This window comes from Triturus cristatus, chromosome 2_2 (assembly GCF_964204655.1).
Source record: "Triturus cristatus chromosome 2_2, aTriCri1.1, whole genome shotgun sequence".
NCBI classification, from domain to species: Eukaryota; Metazoa; Chordata; class Amphibia; order Caudata; family Salamandridae; genus Triturus; species Triturus cristatus.
Window position 1 is genome coordinate 959,534,527 of NC_140582.1, and position 26,062 is coordinate 959,560,588.

At 46.7% G+C, this 26,062-nt stretch overlaps 1 protein-coding gene across 3 annotated transcripts in view; it reads left to right on the forward strand.

Moving 5' to 3' along the window:
- LCORL (ligand dependent nuclear receptor corepressor like) overlaps positions 1-26,062 on the forward strand; it is a 605,370-nt gene that overhangs the window by 551,901 nt on the left and 27,407 nt on the right. For all 3 annotated transcript variants that reach the window (XM_085642364.1, XM_085642362.1, XM_085642363.1), the window contains one exon: positions 10,937-11,040. In XM_085642364.1, the coding sequence (XP_085498490.1) occupies positions 10,937-11,040 (104 nt within the window). The remainder of the gene's footprint in view (positions 1-10,936; positions 11,041-26,062) is intronic.

The window sequence follows — 26,062 nt, forward strand, 5'->3', positions numbered from 1 at the left end:
ACATACACAGGGGGAGTGATTCTATTTAGGACCAAAGAGGCTGGAATCAGATAAGTATTACAATGAAAGGGTGCCTCTTGGACCATGAATTGCTTATATTATTAGTTACGGTGGTCTATGCTCTTTACCTTCGTATCTGTTGAGCATATGAACTAGAATTATTTCAATAATAACTTAAACAAGGAGTCGGCATGCAAACGTTTCTCAACAAATGCAAAGAGATTCATGCAAAATATATCTTGTATTTCATCAATACGTTATTTACTTCATGTTTTTGTTTTTCTTCTTTTTTGAATTCACACGGACATATTGTCATATTGATGGAACATTGTGGAAGTAAGGAATACGCGACCCACATGCCGACAGAGCCGGACGTTTGCAGCAAAGCACGGTTTCCCTGCAGTAATACTAGTACGGAAAAATTAGCTATGGTACCAGCCAAGTTAGCAATTACTTCGAGCAGGGACTGGAGGCTGATGCAACAAAGCTCCTGAGAAGGGAGTTGTAGGGGGAAAAGAAATGGCATAAGTCAGGCTTTCACAATCTGGAAGATGTATAAGTTCAATAAGGCAACTACATTTTTCTTCAAGGATAATGGCAATCGCTCTGCCCTTCTTATTCTCCCTATCTTTATGGCAGAAATAGTATCAGGGGGCAGGGCTTTAACAAGATCTGTCCCAGATTCAGAGTGGAGCCACGTTTCCGTCAAAAATACAGCATCTGGTGTTTTCTCCTCTAAAACGGAAAAGAGTTCTAACTTGTGATCTACAATTAATCGGGAACAAGTGTCATGTAGCTTCCGTATTAGTATAGGACTTGGGGTCACTCACCCAAGGGAGGGGCAGGGGGCTGTGTCTACATGTAGTTTCACCTTTAAAAGGGTCAATAGAGTGGAGAAAGCTTTAATTAGGGGTCCCCCGTAGAGCTAAAAATTGCAGGGGAGAGTATGTTATCATCTCACTTACTTAAAATGCACCAGCAGCCCCAGATACTATATCTTGGGGGTCCCAGAAAGTACATTCATTACTGACCTCAAACAGCAATGACCATCCGTGTTTCAAGGCTGTAAGGAAAGTCAGGGGACCCAGTTTGTAATAAGAGCCGAATGTGCACATCACTGGCCCCAGACATATTTGTGCTTCAGTGTCTCTAAGCAGTAATATGCACCAGTGACCCTGAAGAACAAGTTACTTGTCTTCCGTAACACTTTATCTGGTGGATACTAGGGCTGGGTGATAGATTCCGCTTGGCCGGCGGAGTTTGGCCCACATCACGTTCTGGCAAAACTCCGCCAACCACAGTGTGGTGGTGTTTTTTCTCACGCGCAGCTCGCCAGTGTTACGTTGGCAAATGCAAGAGAGAATTTGTGCCCCCTAGCGCAATGTTTGGGTGCTAGAATGTCTACCGGAGAGATTTCTCAATTAGGGAGGTTGCGCCAAGTAGTGAATGTTCGCGTTGAGAAAGCTGCTGCTCAAGTAGAAAATCTACTGGAGTGGGAGAAAGAAGCAGGGCCTTTCGTGCTGATTTTACAGTTTGGAACACGCTCCTGGCATTAAAAATCAGTGCAAGCAGCGCAACATGCCGAATCCACCCACTCGTGGAATTCAGCAGAATCTGGCCTAGTGGATACTATATTTAACTGTAGAATCCTCACCTTAGAATGCACCCCAAGATCCTGACTGCATATGAAAAACTTGTATATAGGAGTGCTCCAGTGCGCGTTTCCACACTGCCCCAAAAGTGATGGAGTGCAGTTGCATATAATTGCCACCCATGTGAGCTGATGTCAATGTTTTGTCTTTTCCCTTTCTGCACCCTAAGACATGAAATGTGGAGTATTGTTGGTAACAGTGTGCTGTATACTAAGTTGGGACTTTTTAAACGATAAGAGGCCATTCCACCCAACATAGCGATGGTAGGACAGTAAGGAATCTGAAGTTAGAGTACCCACCAGAAAGTGTAAGTAGCTTCTTATCAATACCTCTAACCACAAATTCCTTACCTAAGAATAGATATCAAAGCAGTGCCTTCTAAGGTGGAGGGTCTTTGGAGTGGATTCCGACCAAACATTCTTGCAGGACCAAGCATGGGAAATGTCCTCCCACTGGACTTAAATTTCTATGCAGTAGTGCTTTGTGAACATATGCTCAGACAGCCACGTTCTAGCCTGGCAGATGTCATGGACAGGCACTCTGAACACGAACGCAGTAGTAGCACCAGTTAGCCCTAGTGGAATAGTCTCTCATACCTTTCACAGGCTGATTCTTGGCCAGTGCATAGCAGATGATAACACAGAGGGCTACCCTTCTTGGCAAGGTCAACTTATTCAATGTCACCCCTTTATTCACTCCAGAGAATTGCACAGAAAGCTGATTGTATCTTCAACGACCCATGGTATTGTTAATCTAGAAGCTCTAAGCCCCTTTTAGGGCCTAACCAATGGCGCCTCTCCTCTTTCTAGGGCCGTGGGGAGCAAAGACTGCTAGTAATGTGATGGAATGCCCAATGTGGAAGGGAGTTCAACTTTCTATCCTCAGTACCAACTTGGACGGGCAAAATGATGGTGTAGGGTGGCTGTACCGAAAGTGCCTGAAAGTCATTCACACAAGACCTGCAATTACGCTCAGGAGACGCAGCGATCAGTTATACATCAGCTCAAAGGGCGTACACTTAAGAAATGTCAAGACCAAGTTAAGGTACCTGTGTGGCATCCAAATGATTTCTGAGGGAACATGTGTGTCAAACATTTAATTAATTTCATCACAGCAGGTGATTTAAACAAGGATGATTGGTTCTGAAAGTGTAGAAAGGCTAAAAGGACTGATAAATAGCCTCTAATAATGCCCACTGCAGGGCCTTGCCGGGCCTAAGACAAAACAAAAATCCAACAGCTTTGCCTGTAAGCAGCCAGTCTTGGGAACGCCACACAATGCCACAAATTTATCCCAGTGCCTAGCATAGGTGTTTTTTTGTGGCAGGCCGGTCAAGTTCATGCATGTAGGTGTAGATTTCTTAGATTGGGGTGGAAAACCCTTCCCTTTTGCTCAAGCAAGAGGTTTTTGCAAAGTGCCGGTTTGATCATAGAATAGAAATACATTCCCAGAAGCTCTGGTACCACACATACCTTGCTCAATTCAAAGCAACTAGGATGATTTGTGCCCAGTCGTACCTGACCTTTTTCAGAACTTAGGGTAGAAGAGACAGGGGCACGAAGGGGTATAGGAGTCGCTTGTTCCATTCCATCAGAATGCATTTCCTAACGAGCTCCTCTGCAAAATTTCCAACATGCAAAAATGTCAACACTGCCCATCCTTGGCGGTGGTGAACCCTTCTAAGCAGGGTTCCACCCACTATTGGCAGACGTCCTGCACCACCTTGGGATGTAGATGCCACTTGTAATCCTCCAAATACTGCCTGCTGAGTTCATCCACCCTGGCAACAGGGACCAATTAGGTGGTTCCTGATCAGCACAATTACTTGATTTTCCAGCCACCGCCCGAAATGTAGAGCCTCCTAATACAGGACCCAGAACCCCACTTCTCTGTCCTTGTTGCAGTACCACATGGCAGTGATATTGTTTATGAGAACCTGCACCAGCCTCACCTTGATGGACAAAACAAGGCTTTCAGAGCCAAATGAATGGCCCACAACTCCAGCAGATTGATCTGGAACCAGCCTTCTGCTAGAGACCAGAGTCCACAGATCTCCACCTCCCCCAGATGACCTTTCCAGTCCAGTAAGGATGTGTCCGTCACCACTATCGGCTCTGGGTGTTAAAGGGAATGGGTCCGGCGCAGGGCCAATTGCGTTTGAAAAGCCACCGCTGTAAATCTCGAGCTGTTTTCTCTGTGAGCTGGATGGCATTGATCAGACTGTCTTGATGCTGGGCCCGTGGAACTTCAAATTCCATTGGAGAGCCCATATGGCATAGGTGTCAATGAAGATATAGCAGGCTAATAGGCCAAGAAGCCCTGAAGCTGCTCTCACCGTGATCCAGGATCGAGCATGAAAAATCGGGATCATAGCCCGGATGTCCAGGTCTTGTTATGGTGGAGGGAAAGCCCTTCATTCTACTGTGTCCATAATTGCCCCAATAAATGGAAGCCTCTGCAAAGGAGTCAAGTGGAACTTTGTCTTGTTTATAGTGAACTCCAATGAAGTCAAGAAGTTCTCTGTCATCCGGAGGTGGTCCACAACCGAATGTGGTGAGCCTGCTTTGAACAGCCAGTAATCGAGGTACAAGAATACGGTTATCCCCGACCTTTAAAGATGGGCAGTGATCACTGACTTCACATTCGTGATCACCTGTGAATGGGGTCTTGTGAGGCAGAAGGGGAGCACAGCAAACTTGAAATGCTACTGGCCTTCCTTGAACCTCAGATAACGTCTGTGGGACTGCAGGACAGGTATATGAAAATACACAACCTATAAGTGCAAGGAAACCATCCAGTAGCCCAGGTCCTGAGCAGATAATCTGGGCCAGTGTGAATATTTAGTATTTGTCATTCCGCAGGAAGGCATTCAGATGCCAAATGTCTAGAATAGGCCTGAGACCCACGTCTTCCTTTCGAATAAGGAAATCGTGAGAGCAACAATCGCCTCCTCCTTTCAAGTCCAACAGAGGATGACACTAGTTCCGACTGCCCTCCCCTTGCAATCCATAGTATCCAGACCTGCTCAGATAGCATATTTGGCCGTGTTGTTTCCCTCATGGTTGTCTGAGCCAAAAAGCCTCTATTGTCTTCTAGTACCACCAGCAAGGTCTCACTGGCCATGTCCCAAATGGCGTGTGCGTAAAGCCCATCAAACGGAATTTACGAAGCACAGTGCTAAACTGGCAGAAGAAAAAATTTGCTTGCTAAAAACATCACTCCTCTTAGATTCAATATCCTGAGGAGTGGTTGAAATATGGCAGGGTTCACCTTAGTGGTTGAGACCTGTGCTATAAGACAGTCTGGAAAAATTGGTGTCACCAGCCACCTGTCTGTGTTGCCTAGCCTCCTGTCCATTTAAAAGCAGGAAAGGACAAGACTTCAACCAAGTGACCATCAAAGTATCAGTGAGGGCATTGTTACAAGTAAGCAATAACTAAGACGTTGCTGGTCTAGGTCTCAAAATCTCCATTAGACTGTATGTTAAGCTCTCAACTGAGGGTAACTGCAGTTTTATTGCCTTAGCTGCCCTCTGGACCACCACTGCAAATGAGGCACTCACTTCCGTTGGTGGCCCAAGTGGCTAGTCAAGGTCTGTCTCAGGTGAGGTGTCAAGACAACTGGCATTTTGTAAACCAATTTATAAGGCATCATCAGTATAGTGAGGGGGGAGCAAACCATCATCAAATCTTAGTGTCCCCTGCTCTGGTATGGGATCAGAGTCAGAACCAAAGAAATAATGGAGCTTTTGCTGGTAAGTACGATGTGGCAGAGGCACTGGGTTAGGGTCAGGTTGAATGATGACTGTACCACTTTCTGTATGGACTGCTAAGGGGTCCTATTGGGAAAGACTATGCTGGGGATAGATCCGCCACTGGTAACCCAACTGGAGGTCCCTGCAGTACCATGGGTCCTGAAGGTATGCCAGAGGGAGCCTTAAGCACTTTAAAAAATTGCAGTAAGGCCTGCCTGAAGGCCTCGATTTGCTGCAGGTTCCAATAGAGTCCACAGATCTTGCTGGAGTGCAACTGACATTGATACCCTAGTGCATTCTCTTTGGAGTCAGAGTGGTGGGGTGGGGTTGAGTCCCACTTTGCTTTCTTATGCTTGTGCTTGGACTTTGACTTCAACTAACTGAATGCTTCAAGCTTAAAGTTAAGTGATCACTGGAACGGCCTCTGGACCAGGACCGAATCCATCACTTGGAACGTGTGCTGGAGCTAATCAAAAGCTGCAACATCTTGTGTTTGTCGACTTACAGATTCTCCTTCCAGTCTCAGATTGCCTGCAGGTGCATGAGGGCACATGACATAGTTGTGTCTCAAGCCAAGGCACCAGAGTCCTACCTTGTGTGGGTCCATGACACAAAGCTGTTGTTAAGATATGGACATTGTTCCTAAACACACTGATGACATTTACAAGTCATTGGAGAACCGACAAAGTTTAGAGTGGAGCTCTTCATCTGTGCTAAAAGGCACTGAGAAAAAGGAACTGACAGCATGCAGGGGTGGCACTTATGTATAGCTCCACTCCATTGCTTCTGTGGTGATGTGGCGTCAGCACAGACCCACACTGCGCCACCTAACAGTGCGCGGATGCACTGCTATGGAAAAGTTTTCCAGATCCAGTCTGGTGTCTCTGGAGTATTCAAAGTGAGGACTCTCTGATTAGAAATGTCCATTAGAAAGAAACTAGTATCTGGGCCCCACAGTCAATAACTAGCATCAGCGACCTGATGCAATAACTAGCATCAGTGGCCTCAGGAAATATTGACCATCAGTTACATTGGCAGTGTTAGAAATGGGGGTCTCTAGTTGGCAAGGGTTTGCACCTTTTTCTAATTAGAGACACTTCCTTCTAGTCAGGATAAGGGAGTTTACACTCCTAAATAACCCCTGCTCACCCCCTTGGTAGCTTGGCTCGAGCAGTCAGGCTTATCTTAGAGGCAGTGTGTAAAGCATTTGCACATAACCAACAGTAACACAGTGTAAGCACTACAAAAGGACACCACACCAATTAAGAAAAACATCCAATATTTTTAAATACTTAAGACAAGAACAAAAACGATAAAAATCCACAATACAGGACTTGGAAATCTTCAGTTGTCAAAATAAACTTGAAATAAAGTTCCCTTTAGTCGATAGCTCCGTCTGGGGCTATCACGGCATCGTGAACAACAAATTCCAAACAGTTCTTGCTGACCGTGGCGTCGCGGGTCAACTACGGTGTTGGGAAGACCCGCAAAACAGTACCTTTAGAAATGCAGGGCGTCGGTGACCTCTCGTTGAACTCCGAAAGCACAGCGTCCGCTGGCGTCGGTTCCAGAGGTTGGTGCAGGAGTCGTCGGGCCCTTGAAGTCACACGTGTTGCAGATTGAACTCCTCATGGATGGCGTCGGGTGCTGCGGTGAGAAGTGCAGTGGTGCTCGTCGCTGTGCTAGCAGGTCACAGTGCAAGAAGCAGTGTCGTCGTTGCTGAAGCGCTGACAAACTGGAGTCGATGGCGCCGGCGTCGGTAGGCCAAGGCTGCAGTGCAGGATGAGGATTGTGCTTCGTGTAACTTAAAAGCGGTGCCCTCGAACCACGGTGCAAGCAGCGGCGTCCATGTCGGCGTGAAGTGGCATCATCAGGGATACCAAGGCGACGATGTAAAGCGAGGTGGTGCGGAGTGCAGTGCCCACAGGTCGTGGTGCAAGCAGCGGCTCAGTGTCCGCGTCAGCAGGCATCGTCGGTAAGACCAGGGTTGCTGTGCTGCGCTGCGGTAGCGCCCTCTGTGGTGCTTTCAGGACACGGAGTCGGCAGCGGCGTCGTATATGGCGTTGGGTAGCTTTATCTTCTGTCACAGCACAAAACACACAGTCCCCAGTGCTGAGGGAAGAAGAACCTGAAGTCTATGCTGTTCCTGAGACTTCTTGAACAGAGGGTAAGCTCTACCTCAAGCCCTTGGAGAAACTCACAAAAAGAGATTGCAGAAAGTTCAAGTCCAGTCCTTTCACTGCCCAAGACGGAAGCAGCCACTGCAGGCCAACACAGCAAAGCACACGGCAAAGAGGTAGCTCCTCCTCACAGCTTGTCCAGCTCTTCTTCTTGGCAGTCTTCTTAGTCCAAAAGAGTTCTAAAGTTCTGGGGTCTGGCCACAATATTTATACTACCAAATCCTATGTTCTCTGAAGGCAGAGAGTGTCTGTACCCAGCCCAAACCAGTTCAGTCCTCACTGGTGCAGCTTCCTGGCAGGGGTGGAGACGACATTGTGCAAGGCAGACAGGCTCATTCAGGTGCAAGGAAATCTGCTCCCACTACTCTAAATGCAGCCCAAGTCTATTCAGCACAGCCCTGACCCATCAGGTTCTCTGGAGCCAATGGCCCTCTCCAGCCCCTGTCATCCCAAAGCCAGACAGTAAATCCACAACCCCAGCAGAGGCACACAGGGTGGCTAAACAAGAAAATACCTACTTTCTAAAAGTATTATTTTCAAACATAGAATGTAAAAATCATCTTCACTAAAAGATGCATTATAACATTCTGATTCCAGACATACTACTTTGTTCCCAGGGGTAGTTAAGTTTATAAGATGGTATAAACAAACTCCCCATTCTTCGCTATGGGAACTGGAAGCCTTCCAATGGTGAAAAACGAAATACACTATAATTCACCACCAGGACATGTCACACACATCAGTACATGTCCTACCTCTAACATGCACTGCACCCTGCCCACAGGGGTACCTTAGGGGTGACTGACATGTAGAAAAAGGGAAGGTTGGTGCCTGGCAAGTGGGTGCAGTTGCCAGGTCGACATGCAGTTACAAACTGCTCACAGACTCTGCAGTGGCAGGTCTGAGTTACCTTTTCAGGGCTACTTCTGTGGGTGGCACAACCAGTTCTGCAAGCCCACTAGTAGCATTTGATTTACCAGCCCTGGCACTCGCAGTGCACTTTACTAGGGCCTCACCAATAAATCAAATATGCCAATCATGGAAACACCAATCCATAACATAATTTACAACAGGAGCACTTGTACTTTAACACTGAACCAGCAAAAACAGAGTCAAACCCTGGAGGTCAGAAAGCTAAAAGACAGGGGAAACTCGCCAAAAGATGCCCAGTCTAACAGGCAGTAAGGCTGTAATGAGCTTCAATGGCTCCAGGCAGTCATCACCTCCTAGTCACATGTAGTACATACATCAGTGCTTACAAGAAGTACAATTTTCCTTTGCCCATTCCAATACATGCATCCGTGATCACAAGCAGTCCATGTATCCATGTTCACAAACAAAACAATGCAACTGCTTCCAGGACTCATTTGTAGATGGTTTGGATGAGTCTTTGGAAGGGTGGTAGCTCCAGCGGCTATGTTGGTAGTGAATGGAAACCCTGTGGCATGGACTACAGACAGAGCTGAGTCAGGTGGAGAAGAGCTTAGCAAAAGATGTCTCTTGGGATCCTGCCAGCACCTTTGCGGTGCTGGTGCTTAGTACAGTCCTGCCTCTGCAGAGGCATGGAAGGGATGCTAGCTCTGGCACTGCAAAGAACTGGCAGGATCCTGACCCAGAAGCGATTCTCAACCCGTGTTGCTTGAAAGAAAAGAGTGCATCACTCATACCTCTCCAGAGGCATAATGTTGATATTGACAGCAATATGTGCAACTCCATTCATACCTTTGTTAAGGCAGGAGCTTCAAGGTGAAAATACTTTAACTATGAAATAGCCAGTTCATTGCCAATGCTCCATAGATCGCAAATGACAATTAAAACACCCAATGACTGTTATTAGCACATTTGTAGAATAAATGTGATAAAAAATGTATACAACACTTATAGTACACAGTGGCTAATGGAGGTTGACCCACTGGCCCCTTTCAATACATTTTGTATTAATGGTGGTCCTTCCACCCAGACACCTCTACTCCACATGACTCCTACTTGCATATATCCTATGCATACCAGCAAGGGAATCGTCTCTGGTAAACCGCCGGGCTTTCATTTGCTCTGGCGGCTTACCAGAGACGATTCACTCGCTCCCGACTCGAGAATCCCATATGGATCTCGGAGAGATTGATCAATGCATTATTGCCTATTAAGAGCTGAATTGTGAGCTCCAAAACTTTATGCCCTTGATTGAATTTCTCCCGGGCTCTTAACGCCAGAATAATAAGGGCCATATTTTTACCTCCCGATACCACATTAATTACCGGATTTAGACACCTGCATTTTAGGTCACATCTCACCATAATCACAGGCTATTTTCTGTGCTCAGTCCTGATGAAGACCCACGGTGATGTTTTTGAATTAAACACATAAAGGGTTGAAACGTCGACGATAATTATTGGTGCTCCCTATTCCTGTGAAGTCATTTTCATTTCCAAGTTAAAAAGGACATTTGCCTATACAGCCATCTGTTTCCTTGGAACACCTTAATGATTCATTTATGTAACCTTTGTATCTTTGTATGTGTTTATACTGTCTTGGTCCTCATTTTTGTTCATTTTTGTATTTTCCATTATTGTATATGTTCAATAACAGTCCTGTGTTTTCAGTGACGTTATTACTTTTTGCGTCACTTCACGATATATGATTGCTAATATACCATGTTTACAAAGTCTCTCTTTGGTGTCTTATAGTATTATTTTGTTCCCATTGGGGTGCAATTGATTTGCCACATCACTAGGAATGTTTTGTAGAAGAAATATATCCTCCCCCACAGAAACAATTGTTGCATACTTCTAGAATTCCCAGGTTCTGAGGGATACTGGGTCACCCAATTACTCTTAATAGTGTAAACATATCTGGCACAAAGGTTCAAACTCACATAATGTTACCTAACAAAGTACCTTTGCAAAACCGTGACAAATATTTGCAATGTTGGGTTCTAAAGGCCTTTAGTATGGAAATAACTATACTGGAAAACTGGAATCTAACCAGGAAAATGCATGGAGAGGTGAACCGGTGGAGACTTATCTGGTGTGCTACATTGGTAAGATTATTTAAAACATGTAAACTGGGGTTCTTAGTAAGTATTAAACTTCAGGAATATGTGCAAAACCCAACAAATATGATTCTTCTATAGTCAGCCACCAGGATCAATCTGTTTTTTAATATGTAATATTGGAATAGTTTTAATAATCACTAAAATGGTGGATTAAATGACTTTTTCAAATCCTTATCAATGGAATACTAGACAATAGTTTCCTAACTGAGATTGCGTAATTTAGATTTTCTACAGTGAGTTAAGAATGCAGTCTTGAATTTGCAAGTTGAAATATTAAAATGTTGTATTTGTTCCTAAGGGCCTGTTATACCCGTGGGATTGCCTATGCTCAGAGGATTAAAAAGCAGGAACATTGAATACTCCATGACCCCGTTTCGGATGCCATTTCATGGAAGCCCTCAGGTTGAGCTTTAAATATTCCATACTTCACATGCAGGTGTAGCTGATGTTTGACATATGCACAATGAAACGAATACTCTGCTGAAGATAGGAAACAGTACAGCATTACAAGTATAGCTTGAGAAACTGTTTTTCTGACCTTATTGTTGTATGTATTTTGGTTATCATTTTCAGATTTGATCAGTCAGGCCATGTGATTATACTGCTGCCCAATCAAATTGGACAATTAGCTGGGGAGAGGTGAGAACCCACACCAGAGAATAACACTTCTTGTTAGGGTGAATCATAAAAGTCACTAAATAAACCTGTGCCTAACCCTCTGGTAGCTTGGAACAAAAGCAGTCAGGCTTAACTCTTTGCCTCATCGGGGCAAGGGAGCAGGCGGTAGCCAGAAAGGGCTCCGCGTCGCTCGCTAGCTGCTGGAAAGAGGTCTCGGTGAACTTTTTGTCTTTTGATGGGAAAGCTACAAGCAGGAGAAATTTAAATACCACAGCCTGTGAAGGTTTATTGCCAGCCAGATACTTTTCATGCCTTTGCAACGGCGACGGGGTATACATACCGCTAACATGAAGGTCTGTCCGTCCAATTTGAATGTAGGCGGACCTTCGGGTTGACTGCAGCCGTGACTACACCATCACTGCCATAGCCACAAATCTCTCCAGCAGTCCGACGGAGTTAGGGCCATTGTAGAAATGGCTTCATGTTTGCCCACCCAATCGACATGTAGCCATTTCATTTTACTGTCTCTCATCTCTAGGGACAGTAAAAAGCAAATAGTGGTCTCCCTGCCATGGGGAATAGCAACCAGGGAGAGAGGAGCATTACTTTTTTTAATTTCCAAAAAGAAAATCCTGTTTCTGGATTATGTTTTATGAAAATAATAAAACTATTTGGTGCAGGGTTGTGTCATGCTGACGCAGCCCTACACCAAACAGCGATATACATTGACAAGAACGGTGACGATGGTTCCTGCCAGTTCACTGTAAGTGACTACCTGCTTAGCGGTCATTTCTAAATTTGACAGGTGGTCCCTCGCCATGGGGATGGAGTAATTTATACCATCCCCATGACAGAATAGCTGGCTATCCATCAAAAATTAAAACGGGCCCTTAGTCTCTTTTTTGAAGCTCAGATCCTTCCAGGGGGACAAGGCTGCAAGCTGTAGCTGAAGAGGCTGCCACGAGACCGGACATCTTCTCAGTGAAGTCCAACTGAATTCGATTTGCTGCTGCAGAGAAGAATGTAGCGGGACGAACCTGAATCTTTGGCCCACTGGTGATACACTGTTGTTGGACCATCTTGGCAGGTTGATCACAGTTCCCCATCGATTCTCCGAGCAAAAAGTTGGCAAAAAGTTTTTAAGTCCCAGGTTTCAGGAAACTTTGATAGGAGCATACTAAAGACCAGGGTTCCAGGACCTGGGCGACAGCACTTGGGTGTCAACACTCACACCAGCAGCAGAGCTCAGGACCGGTTCAGTGGGAACTGGTCAGCTGGTCAGTTGCAGGAACAGTCATCTGAAAGCTTGTTGTGTCCCTATAGCTCAAACATTGAAGTAACTTCTGTGGTCCTCAGTTCAAGGAGAGCAGGTCCAGTCTTCCTTCAGAATCTTTAGACAGCAGGTCTGTCCTTCGTCTGGTCTTCACAGGCCCATAAGGGTTATGAGGAGGCTACAAGGGATGCCTCATTCATGCCCAGTGCCAGCCCGTAGGTCAGCAAAACTCCTGGCCACTCACTAACCAACGGGATAAAAGATCTAAGGGGTGACACTACTCAGGTTTGCAGCACATCTTGTGTGTTTTCCTGTAAACTATCCCACAGTGTCCCCCTCTACCTAAATCCAACATGGCAAAACCCTTCTTTCCCTATTCACAGTTCCCTGTGCCCACCCAGAGGTATTTCTATAGAAATGGGTAGGTCCCCCTATGTAGTCACTCCAAACCAGTTCTGGGGCATGACTTGGAAGACAAGGGAGGAAGGCCTAGGCATTAGCTATGTCTGCCAGTAACAAACCGGGTCAGCACCCTTTAAAGCTCCAAAAGGGGCTGGGCACAGCCGACAGGTCTTTCTGCTCAAGGAGGGATAACACCTCTTCACACCCAACCCGTTTGTCCACTGTCTGGGAGCAATCCACATCTCACAACAGTGGAGCCATTCAGCAGTCATGTGGCTCAGTACACTGGAATAAAGGCACATATGACGTGGGAAGGAAAACTTTCTAAAAGTGTAATTTTCAAAATAGTAATATAAAATGCAATTTTACTATTAAGTTGAATTTTAAATTACTATTAAAATGAGTCCTTGAATCATTATGGTCTAGCTTGACGAAGCAGCAGTTGCCAAAAAGATGTGTGAGAATCATCAGACGAGATTTGGCTCCGCCCACATGTTGAGAGCCAAGAGTACATGCTTTGATTGGACAGAAGTTGTGTGCTTTGAAAAAAGGGCCTGCCCTCCACACAACTGTGATAATTTTATTTGTCCACCTTCCTGAGCTTGAACTTTCAGGTGCACACACATGTAATTGTAATGCTGATAAAGTGTCTTAGATAACTAGATAATCTGTAGTGTTTTTCTTTGGCAGCAGAACAGAAGCAAGGAGGGCAGTCATTACCCTATATGGATTTTAAGGTCTAGCTTGGCAGTTTGTCAACAGACCTGTTAACCTACACCAACATTTTTCTACAGTACTTTTTTTCCACACAAATAAATAACCATTCCAATGTTATCTACTTGTAATGCTTCATATTACCATACAACATTCCTTCAAAGCCAGACATTTTGGCGTTGCCAATGCTTGTTTTTGTAGCTACTCCCAAACTGAACTTAGGCATTATACATTATTATAATGTAACCTAGTATTTTACTATGGGAGTGGCAGCCTTCCTACAGTGAAAAACAACTTCTGGAGGTGTTGTCTGCCAGGATGTGTAAAACATTCAAACCATTATTTGGCCTGGTCAAAATGCAGTATAAAACTACATACTCAGGCTGCAGGGTCAGGCATGTGCTACGCTAGTGGTTCGCACAATGAGTGCAGCAGCCCACTTGTTGCATTTAATTTACAGGCCTTGGGTATATGTATTACCATATAATAAGGGCAGATTTATAAGTAAATTAAATGTGCCGATTCGGAACATGCAAAGTTTACCATGTTTAAAAGGGAGAGCACAAGCACTTTATAACTGATCGCAGGAGTAAAATGTGAAAAGTCCTAGAGCCAACAAAAATGGGTTCAGTTGGAGAAGGCAAAAAAACCTGGGGAATACCGCACAAAAGATGGTAATTTTCAACATGTCTCCCCACCCTCCCCCCAACTGAAAGCAGTGTGAACTACCCACCCTCATGGCAGTTCTCACCGGTACCTCAGCATTAGTGTGGGCAGTCCCAGGATGACGTTCCACCATTAAGTCCAGACTCTCTCCTGTAGGGAAATGAAGAACGTAGCAGTTTTGGATTCTCATCCCGCGTTTGTATCAGCCATCTGAGGAGTCTTTGATCTGTCTAAACCCAAAAGTGAGTCCCAAACAGGTATGGTCTCAACTTCGTCAGTGCCTAGGCCACTTTAAATGGTTTCTTCTCAATTGCACTCCACCTCTGTTCCCTGGGAAGGAGCCTCCTACTGATGAAGGTTACAGTTTGGTCCAAGCCTTCATCATTCAGCTGTTACAAGACATTCCCAATGCCATTCTCTGAAGCATCTGTCTGCTCTAGAAATGCCTTGGAGAATTTGGGAGCCTTGAGCACTAGTGCTGTGCACATGGCCTCCTTCAGGGTATCAAACGCTTTCTGGCACACCTTGGTCCAGATCACCTTTTTGGGCTGCTTTTTAAAGGTTAGTTCAGTTAAGGGGTTACAAATTGTGCCATATCCCTTAACAAATCTTCTATTGTATCCACTGGGGTCTAATAAGTCTCTCACCTCGGGCTGGGTCTGGCGAGGCTCCCAAGGCATAATGGTCTGTATCTTGTTTTGGAGAAGCTGAAACTTGCCTCCACTGATTTGGTGGTTCAAGTACACCACTGATTTCTGTCCTATCTGTCATTTACTGGCCTTGAAAGTCAGGCCTGTGTTTATTCAGTGCCTAAATCACCTTCCGGAGGTGGTGCAGGTGGTCATCCCAGCAGGAGCTGAAAACATTGTTATCTAAGTAGGCTGCACTGATGTTTTGTAGCCCACCCAGAACCCGATTAACCAACCTCTGGAATTTGGGAGGGGCTTTCTTTAGTCCAAAAGGCATTACTTTGAACTGAAAGAGGTCCTCTGGGATGGAGAATGCTGACCACCTTGACCCCCACAGTCTGGGAAATCTGCCTATACTCTGACCTCAAGTCACAGGTACTTAGGAATTCAGCAGCCTTCAAGTGATCAATGAGCGCATCAGCCCTGGGGAGAGGGTGTGCATCATACTTGGTGACTGAAATGAGGCCCCTGTATTCCAGACAGAACCTACGTTCCGGGCTGGTTCCTGTTACCTAGAGCATGGTCACTTCAGAACTCTCAAAGTAGGACTTGAGGTGATTCACATGTAGGACCCTTAAAGAGTTCCTGGATGTCTTGAGCTCCACCACATAAGTGACTTCCTCTTTCTGTTCCTTCACCTCATAGGACCCGGTCCATTGGTCCTTCAGGCCTGGGCCTCCTCAGGCTCCATCAGCCACACCTTCTGGCCAGGCTGATACTCCACCAGAGTGGACTTCTGGTCATACCAGTGTTTCATGACTTCCTGGCTGGCCTCTGAGTGCTCAGTGACCTCCTTTCAGAAGCAGTTCATCTCATACGAGAGGGCCAACATGTAGCTCACTACATCTTGATGGGGCTTCTTAAGAGCTTGCTCCCACCCCTCCTTCACAAGATTGAGAGGTAGCCAAACAGAAGCTCAAAGGGACTGTACCCTACTCCCTTCTGAGGTACCTCCCTGTAAGCAAATAGTAGGCATGGCAAGAGGACATCCCACTGCGCATCAATGGCTCTGATAGGCCAATAGTCATGCCTGTTAGGATATTGTTGAATCTTTCAACAAGCCCATTGCCCTGGGGGTGGTCTGAAGTGGAAAACTTGTAGGTTACCCCACTCTCCTCCCACACTGAGTTCATGTAAGCAAACATGAAGTTGGTGCCCCTGTCAGACGGAACCGCCTTTGGGAAACACACACGGATAAATATCCCAATCATTACCCTGGCCACCATAGATGCAGTCACGGACCTCAGGGGGAATGGCCTCAGGTACCTTCTGCATGGTCGACCAAGACCAGAAAAAACCTGTTGCCCAAGACAGTCTTGTGGTCCAGTATCCCAAGGATATCAATACCCACCCTTTCAAAAGGGGGTTCCCACCACAGGGAATGGTCACAGGGGAACCTTCTGCTTTACCCGTTACTTCCAACTGGCCTAGCAGGTTGCGCTGGATCGGCAGAATGCATCTAACTGCATCCGCTGCTGGTGTCAATAAAAGTGGGTGACCAGTCTGCCTAAAGGTTTAGGACTGCTCCAGATATCCTGACTGGGGAATATCATGAGCCAGCTCCCGTAGGAAGTCCTGGTAGCACTAGGGGATCACCAACATATGGGTTACTCCAGGCTGAGGGACCTTAGGTTCACTGTACAGGAAACCCTTCTCCCAGTAAATGAGGTGCTCATCAGAGGTGTTGACAGGTGCCTAGGCCTCAGCATGCTGCCATAGGCCGTCAAGAGTAGAATACTCCCTCTGCACTTTGCAGAACTATTCCTGGGACATTCCACTTTCAGTTTGCCACCTGGCTATCTCTAGTAAATTTCCAAGGACAGCAATATCTTCCCCTGTAGGTTTCGGGGCATCACCCTCAGGTTCACCCCCACCGACTGTGGGAATTTCTGACTCCTATGACAGGCTGCCATAGACCTTGTGCTCAGGCAATCCCAACATCTACAGGTGAGACCTGAACTCCAGCTCTTTCCAGATGGTGTGTTTAAGATATTTTTTAACAAACAGTCAGGAGGCAGGGCTGGACTCACAACTACCTTTAAGGAACCTGAGACCCCCCCCCCATTTTCAAAGGAAACTAGATCCACTGGATAGTGGCTCACTTGGTTGTCTGCTCTCACAATCTGGTGGACTGCATCAGGGACTACCTTCTCCACGGACACCTGATGACACACAACAATAGTCATATTGACTCCTGTGTCTCTCAGAGCTTCCACCCTCTGCCCATTAATGGTGGCCCACTGCCTACACATTTTGGTATTGTCAGGCATGTGAGCCATTGGCACCATCTCCTTGTCACTCAGTGATACTAGGGTAACCGCTGCCGTTCCCCAAAACTAACTAGCTGCATCATTCAGCTTATTGTTGTTTTTAATCCTGTCATAGGGTAGCTAAATAAAGTTTCACCGGCTAACTCTATAGGCAGTTTTATCTCACTTTCACCAGCACTGCACTTTACACCCATTCACACACCACGCTCACATAGGGTTTTTAGTACAACCCATGAGCTCAATTTGAAAAACATCCCTGAGCTCCTCCCTCGTAGAAAGGGGGTTGTAGCCTGCATTAGGACTAGGTTCCTAACGTGAGAAGGCACCCCTATGATGAATCATGACACCTTTGGTGTGTGAGGGGAGTCGTTCTTAAAAGGTATATCTTCCCCTGATTGGTTGATCTCCTTTCTGGTGCCAATCTATTTGTGTGTTTCATCCGAATACTTTCCCATAATCCGGATCCTTGGGCTCCTGTGTGAGTTGATAGTCGAATCAAGGCCTTTTCCCCCCAAATGAGCAGCCTGGATCCACTGCCTCAAGCAAAAGGCTTCCCAACACACACAGGACCCATGGACCTACTCTGCCGGTTCACATAATAGACGTTGGTAGTGTTTTCCAAATGAATCTGCACGACATGGCCAAAGATGTAGAGGAGAAATACCCTTGAGCCATGCAAAGGACCCTCAACCACAACACATTGATGTACATCATTTTTTATGATGAGGCCAAAAGGCCTTCCATCATTATTTACCGAGATGAGTGCCCAAGCCCAATTAGGAGCTGTTCTTTACAATTATGACCTGAGACTATGGAGGAGTGAAGGAATGACCCACAGTGAGGTCGGAAGGGTGCATCCACCAATCAAGGTATGAAAAAAGAGACCATAAGCCTTTCAAGTGAGCTGCAAGACTATCAACATGCGTGTGGTATCAATAGGATACACAAGGCCATTAAGATTGATAGGTAAAGGACCTGCAGAAGCAGGATCCAGGTTCCAGGTTCCAGGTTTAATGTCTTTATTTCGATAATAAAATCATAAAAGACAGCAAAATTAACGCATACAGTTTGAACCATGCTTTTCAATCACCATATACTGTCCAGTTTACAAATATTTTTTACACACAGTAAAAGCTATACATTTAAAAAACCCTTGTTAAGCATCCCATTTGTATTTAGACAATCCATCTATATAAAATTTTTAAAAGCATAAAATCAGTCGATAAAAACCATCTTAAAATACTATACAATGTCCATCTTTGGAATGAAAGTTTTAAATACAATTCGGATGAGCAATCATTTCTATCTGTTTGTTAGCTCTAATAATCCAAACCCAGCCAAGGAATTTCGCTGTGCTCACCACAAACAACTCTGAGGTATTGGTCTTCAATGCCCGAATGGCCTCCACAGACCTACTGCAAGTAGGGCGTTGGAACAGAGGTTTTATCCATTTTCTACGTGGGACTTTATACATGGGACAGGCAAATAAAAGGTGGCCCTCAGTCTCCTTATGGCCGGGACACCATTTGCAAAATTCGGTTGCTCCAGGACCCCAATTTTTAGTAAATGAATTCAAGGGCAGAGATCCCACCCGAAACTGATGGTAGAGTTTCTTGTCAAGGGGTCTGGTAATGATATCCCAGTAGTTCTCACGGGAAGGATCCAACTTATTAGCCAGGAACCTTCCTGTTAAACTTGTAGAACTAGAAGCGGACACTAGGGTTTGCCGAACTGAGGCCCAGTACAATGCTTTAAATTCTTGTTTGGTGGGAAACACATTGGTTCCTGGAGACACCCACAGCTGTTCCAATCCCATTTCCGCCAGAATGGTTTTTACCATGCGTAGCCATGGAATTCTCCCGGAGCCCTCAATGGACCTAACTTCTACAAGTTCATTAGCAAATATGGCTAAGTCGGGAGAAGATCAAATCCGTCTCCAAAGGGCTACCAATCTAAACCTCGCCATCTCATTTATTGGATTACATCCTAAGTCCAAACAAAGGGGTATAGATGGAGTTGATTGCGGTAGCCCCACTAAACTCCGCAAGAACTTGCACTGTGCTTTGAGCAGACTAGAAAGGTCCATATACGCCCAGAGATCTGCTCCATATAAAATGGCAGCGTTAATCCTTGCGTCGTAAATTTTTAGCGTTGGGAGCACACGTTTAGTGATGGATCTCCTTTGTTCCCTAAGGAGACAGCCAGTTAGGCGGGCCAGTTTAAGCTGCTGTTCGACAACCTGCTCCTTCCATCGCAGGCGAAAGTCTAGGGTAACCCCTAGGTAGGTCATATGATCTACTTGTTCCAAGTTAGCCCCACCCATCCTTACCGAGCTCCGAACCGAAATGTTCTTAGTGAAAACCATGAACTTAGTTTTGCCCACGCTTACCTTCAAATCATTGATGGCACAGAACTCCTCAAAGCGGTTCAGAGCCCGCTGTAAACCGCTTCTAGTCTTAGAGAGGAGCAGAGTGTCATCAGCGAAGATAAGCATGGGGAACTTCTTCCCAGCCAGGGAGGGAGCATCAGTGGGGAAGGCCTTGAAAAAATGTACTACCTGGTCAATAAATAACAAAAAGAGTGTGGGTGCCAGGACACACCCCTGACGAACCCCACGTGTTACTGGGAAACTGTTCGTCACTTGTCCTTGACCTCCCCACCGGACCCTTGCGAAATTGTCCTCATGCAGTTTAACAATTAAATCCAATAGTTCCAAGGGCAAACCCAAGTCTCTCAAGACACGCCACAGTTTAGCCCTCGGGACCATGTCAAAAGCCACCTTCAGATCAATAAAAGTGGCGAAAAGCTTTCCCCCGCCCAACAGCACCACCTTCCAGTAAATCAGACAAAGTCTAAACACCTGGTCGATGGTGCTGATACCAGATCTGAAGCCTGCTTGCATGGGAGACAAAATGCCCTCAGAGACCATCCAGCCCTGAACTCTACCTAAGACCATTGGTGCAATGACCTTTTGAAGAGAATCAATAAGGCTGATCGGGCGATAGTTGCCCGGATTAGACCGATCTCCTTTTTTGTGGATTGGAAGGATCTCAGCCCCCTTCCAGCTCTTTGGGATTCTAGCTCCTTTAGCAATTGCGTTGGCTAACCTGGTAATGTACTCCACCCAAAGTTCTTGGTTGGCTTTAAACAAGTCAGTGGGGATTAGGTCCATCCCCGGTGCTTTCCCCCGCTGAGTCAAACCCAGGGCCAATTCAGTTTCTTGTTCTGAGAAGATCAGGACCCCACCGTGATCAAACAGTGTATACTCATTACTCAACATGGTGGAGGATTCCGAGATCTCCGACCTAAATTGGGCAGCATAAAAATCCACCCAAGTTCCGGGGGAGACATGATTTGTAGGCGTTTTCGAATCTGGGTCTCTGCCCCACTTTACAAGTTCCCAGAATTTAGTCTGGTTATTGGATGTAGATGCATCCAGGAGATCAGACCAGTGCCTATCTTCCCACTCTCTTTTAGCATCCCACTGGTTTTTTTTATACTGTACCCTAGCTAACTTGACATCACTCATAACCCGAGACTTAACCGCTTTAACTAGTTGGCTATAGGCCTCCCTGCATTTCCCGTTGTACCATTTCTGACGGGAACCAAGTTTTTTAGGCGGGCATTCTAAGCATGGACAGGATAAAAGAGATTTGAGCTGCTCAAAACAGCATTCATGAGTCTCGGTAACATAATCTATGCCAACCCCCTCAAACACATTGGGCATGAGTTCATTCACCGTGTTGGTGACCAAATTATTAATACTTTCAAGGAGGGAGGCATCACCCCCCAACCTAGACCATTTCAGCCTTCTTCTGTCATTGGACAAGGTGACATCTCCAATCCTGGAAGTATCTGGATTCCTCAATCTATTTGAGCCCGGGAACCTTAAACTAAGCGACAAAGGATTGTGGTCGCTTTCTGGGCGGGATACCACTTCCATGTCGATCATATATTGCCAGAATTCCAACTTTAGCAAAATATAATCTATACGGCTTTTCCTTAAACCATTATCATAGGTATCGCAGGCACATTGGTCTGATAAGGAGCGGCCATTAGCTGCCCTTAAGCCCCTATTCAAGCATAAAGCCATCCAGTTCAAAGCAGCCTCAGTCCCTTTGGCAATTTTATCAATAGATAAGTCCGGAATATTCCAGACTGCAGCCTCAGTGGACCCCCAACTGTCCCCAGCTGCCTGAAGCGGCTCAAAGGTGCAGTTCAAATCACCCGCTAGGACAAAAAAATTGTCACTTCCTAACCCATCGAGATACCTGTCCACTACATCAACAATACCAGGGCAGCGGCCTCCAGGTAGGCCTCGTGCATAGATGTTAATGATAATCAAATCCCGATGGGCAGCTTTACTCATTTTAATACCCAGGAGGTCCTGATGTCCTACAAATATTTCAGACAGGTGGACTCCCAAAGCCTGCTTCACCCAGATCAATAGGCCCCCTGAAGCGCGCCCTTTACTACCACTGATTGCGGGTTTGGAGAAATAAATAAACCCAACCCTGTGGATTGGGACCGTTGCCCCAGTTTCCTGAAGTAATATAATATCAAAAGTATCTATAAATTCCAACCACTCCTCTGAGAGTAGCCGACCCTTAATCCCAGCCACATTCCAGGAGGCTACCTTTAATATATCGTGTGAAGTTGTTACATTACTTTTAGATAATTGAGCCATTGGCACAGTGGAGGCTTGGTTCTCCACTGCCTTCACAGGTTCTGCCCATATCTCGAAACTGGAAGTCATACATACACTATCCACCCCCACAATTTCCTCTAAAATATCCTCAGCAGTCGCTTCGACCGTCCCCCCCATAAGATTTGGCATTGGGCCCCCCTCTTCGACGAACCCCATAGAAGATTCCACCCTTTCGGGCCTGGTTACTACATCCCTACAACACTCAACAGTGCTGTTCACCTTACTTGGTGGGTGTAGTCAATCGACAGCCTCAAGGTCGGAAAGGGGGCCGTAACGATTGAAAAGTAGAGGGTATTGGGGGCGGTAAGGTAATCTAACAATTGAACGCCTCCTGTCTAGTAATCTCGTAGGTGGGGGGCCGGGTGGGAGTTTAGAATGTCTTTCGGGGTAAAAATAAGCAAGGTCCAGTGTTTGAACATCCCCCATTCTTGCAAACCTTGCTTCCCTTCGAATGGACTCTACCACCCAGGGATCCTTAAACGATACCAAAATGCAATCACCCTCTAAGTCTTTAGTCCCAAAACCCACCCAATCTACTCTCCTTACTAATAGGATTTCAGTTGAAGTTGGTGGCGGGAGGGGGCGATTTTTATTGAGCCAGAATTCTACTTTATTACGTAAATCCCTGTCTGTCTCATTAACACCCTCCTTAACGGGTGCTGCCCCGGTTAACACAATAGTATATTGATTTGCTTCTGGGGGTAAGTCAGTACGGAGGTAAGCGCACTTAGCATTGTTTCCCCCAGTATGGGTAGTGGGATTACGATTAGTAGCTGGCTTTCCTAGAGAAGGCTGGGATAGGGTGCTATGTGCAACATTTTCCCTGTCGTCCGTCCTGCCTGTTTGTGCTCGTTGCGCTGTTATCATGGAGGTGACTTTACTAGATTCCTGCGCCAAGGTGCCAACACCAACAGTGCTAACATTGTCCCTGGAACCCACCGGTGCTGGAGACTTGGTTACTACAGCCCCCGTTGCTTTACCAAGGCTAACATTGTCTGTACACTTAATTGGATTTGCCTGAGAAGTAGAAGCCCCCATAACTATGGAGGGGACGGATAGCTTCTGAAGTAGGTTCATGTTCATATTCGCGGCAGACTCCAAAGCATCAATTTTGATGGTCATCAGCCTGGTTTGCTCCAGGACGGGGAGCAGGAGGGTTTTAATCATGGCCTCCATTTTTGCCAACAGGATTTCGTCACTATTAAGACAAGTAGGGCAAGGATCTGATGAACCAATAGAGGTTGAAGTGGGGCAAAATACATTTGGAAGTACCGGGGGAGGTTGCATAGCAGTGGGCAGCAACAAACCAGCTTCACAAGTACTATTAGAAACATTTAATTTAAGCAGCTTCTGTGCTCTTCCCCCATGATTGCTCAGAATATTTTTCCTTTTACAGTCTTTTTTTCTAAAAGAATCAATCGCTTCCGGTGGATTCAACACTAAATTAATGATTGTGTCCACTCTATCTGTGCCTCTATCTTGAGCCCCACTATGCTGGATATCATCTAAACTCAAATCAGTATTGTCTGGAGAATGTAGGGAACCCACCCCTTCTCCCTCAGCATGCATTAGTGCCTCCGTCGTTATTGAATGTAAAGAATTAGACGGGACTTGAGCCACAGGGCTAGAAATAGTAGCAAGGGAACCTAAGGAGGAACGCTTACCACTAACTAAGTTTGGGAAAGCCTTTTCTCGGTCAATGCTATTTCTTTTTCTAAAATCCCAGTTGCTCGAATTATAAAAGCATCAAGCGGACCAGAAACTATTCCCTTAGAAGTTTGCAGTTGAACTGTGCGATCTTTACCGGACCTTAGAGGCATATTAAGTTATAATGAGACAAGCAGTGCCTATAACAAACCCCAATCTATATTAATAGGTTGATGCCCTCTGCGATAAAAAACACAATGAAATGGGATGAAAACCCAATAATTGTGGACAAGCCCAACCTCGTCCAAACGCGGACGGCCACAAACTAGTCCCAGACCAATCCCGTGTGGTCAACGTTGACCTTGTTAACAAGATAGAAAATGATCATTGGCTGTTCTGCCTTTACGATCATTAAATAGCATATCAAGAGTCAGTAAAAGCAATTTATCCTAGAAGGGCCGACTGCCACCGTGCCCAACAGATAATCCACAGGGGAAACTGGGTTAGCAACCAGGAGTAGTACAAACAATTCGTTAGGAAGCAAAGTCCACAGTACCTTGGGGTAACCACTGATGGTGTAGCACAACTTAGAAGGGTTGCCCCGCCCCGTCCAGCTCCGGTCAGTGACGGGCAAGGACGGACCCCCCCCTGGCCCGGGCGCCGCCCGCGTGCGTCCTGCGCTGCGGTGACACCTGGCGGCCTTTGAAGTGCTCCGGCACTGCCAGGTGTCGTCACTGCAGTGCCGCTCTCCAGGGATGCCGGGAGATTGAGTTCCGGTGGGCCGTTCCCCTCACGGCGGTGGTGGTGGTGGCGGAAACGTCCGCAAACAAAGCGAGGGAGAAACCAAGTGTCCCCGCTGGATTCGCTAACGAAGCCGTTCCCCTCACGGCAGGTAAGTGGACAGGGCAGCAGCTGATCGCAAGCAAACGGAGGCAACCCTCAAACGTGAAGGCTCAGAGTCGTCGTAATGGAGGAGTGTTTGTTTGATAAAGTTTTTGTTGAAAAGTCTCTATTTCACATTAAATGTTAGCAAGGAAGCAGTTCCAGATAAGGGCTGTTACTCCGTCTCTCCTGGTGGTTCCAATGGGCGAAAGTAAGGTCTGTTACATCACGGAGTATAAACAATTCAGCGGTAGCAGGCGTGGCTTCCGAAAATAACAAAGGAGTTTAGCGCGATCAGCGCTGAGATGGCAGCGGGTTGAGGGGGGTTTAGTTTTCGTTGTCTGCCAAGAAGGGGAAACGCTGAATAGTGGTATTCGACAAAATCATGTTCCAGAGAGAAAGGGGGGCAAAAGAACAAGTCTCTGTCCGAGAGGCACTGGAAGCGCACTCACGCGTGTGGAGCGTCCTCGCGTGTGTGGCGCTGTACCGGACCCGGTGGGTCGTTCGGCCGGGCCCCGGGGATTACCTTGAGGGAAGTGGTTGGTTTGTCAGAAACACGACAGAAACAGTTAGAGGGTTGGTGAAAGAAGGGCTGCTTCTTTTGTTTTATTTCGTTGCCTTGCTCAGGTGCTGGGTAATCGAACACAGGAGGTTTGAAAAATGGGGAAAAGGGTAGAACACCAGGAGGTAATCGTCCCGTGTGGGGCCAGAATCTTCTTCCCTTGCGAAGTCCGTCGGCTGTTTGCTGTCTCGCTCCTCTGGAAGGATTCCGGACCTCAGCGACATGCAAAATAATAAAGGTACGGGGTTACTGTTTTGCTCCTACGCTAGGAACTTTGTGTGCAACCATCACCAGGGGTTTGGGGGGGTTTTCGTGCGTTTTTATCGTGACTATCAAGGAGAACTGGTCGGGGTGAGACAGGGTGCTGTTCGGTCGGGAAAAGGTCAGTGGCGACACAGGCTTCACCTCCAACCCTCTTGTGCCCCTTTTTACAGCCCCATGCAACTCTGCCCAGCCCACCACCACAGTGAACCCCGAGCGGTCACTTGCCTTGAGCCACGACCCAGGGACTGGGCCGCGGCGCTGGGACCTTGAGCGTTCTTGGTAGTCTCTGCACTCCGGGACCCTCCGGTCTTCGGATCTGCCGCCTTCCGCTCTCTTGGGTCGCTGCTGGGCTCCTCACCGCTGGGCTCCTCACCGCTGGGCTCCTCACCGCTGGGCTCCTCACCGCTGGGCTCCTCACCGCTGGGCTCCTCTCCGCTGGGCTCCGTTCTGCTGGGCTGCTCTCCGCTGGGCTCCTCACCGCTGGGCTCCTCACCGCTGGGCTCCTTCCCGCTGGGCTCGTCCGCTTCTCTACTCTCGCCTTTCTCCGTCTCGCTGACTGTCTCTTCCGGTCGGCAGACAACTCTCTCTTCGTTCCCCACCCCTTTTCTTTCCTGGACTTCCCTTTTCTCCGCCTTCTTTTGGTCGTGGCACCAATCCCCTGTCAGCGATGTTGGTGACGCCGGGAGGTGTGTCCGGAGTGTTTGGGCCACTAGACCGCTCCGTGCTTCC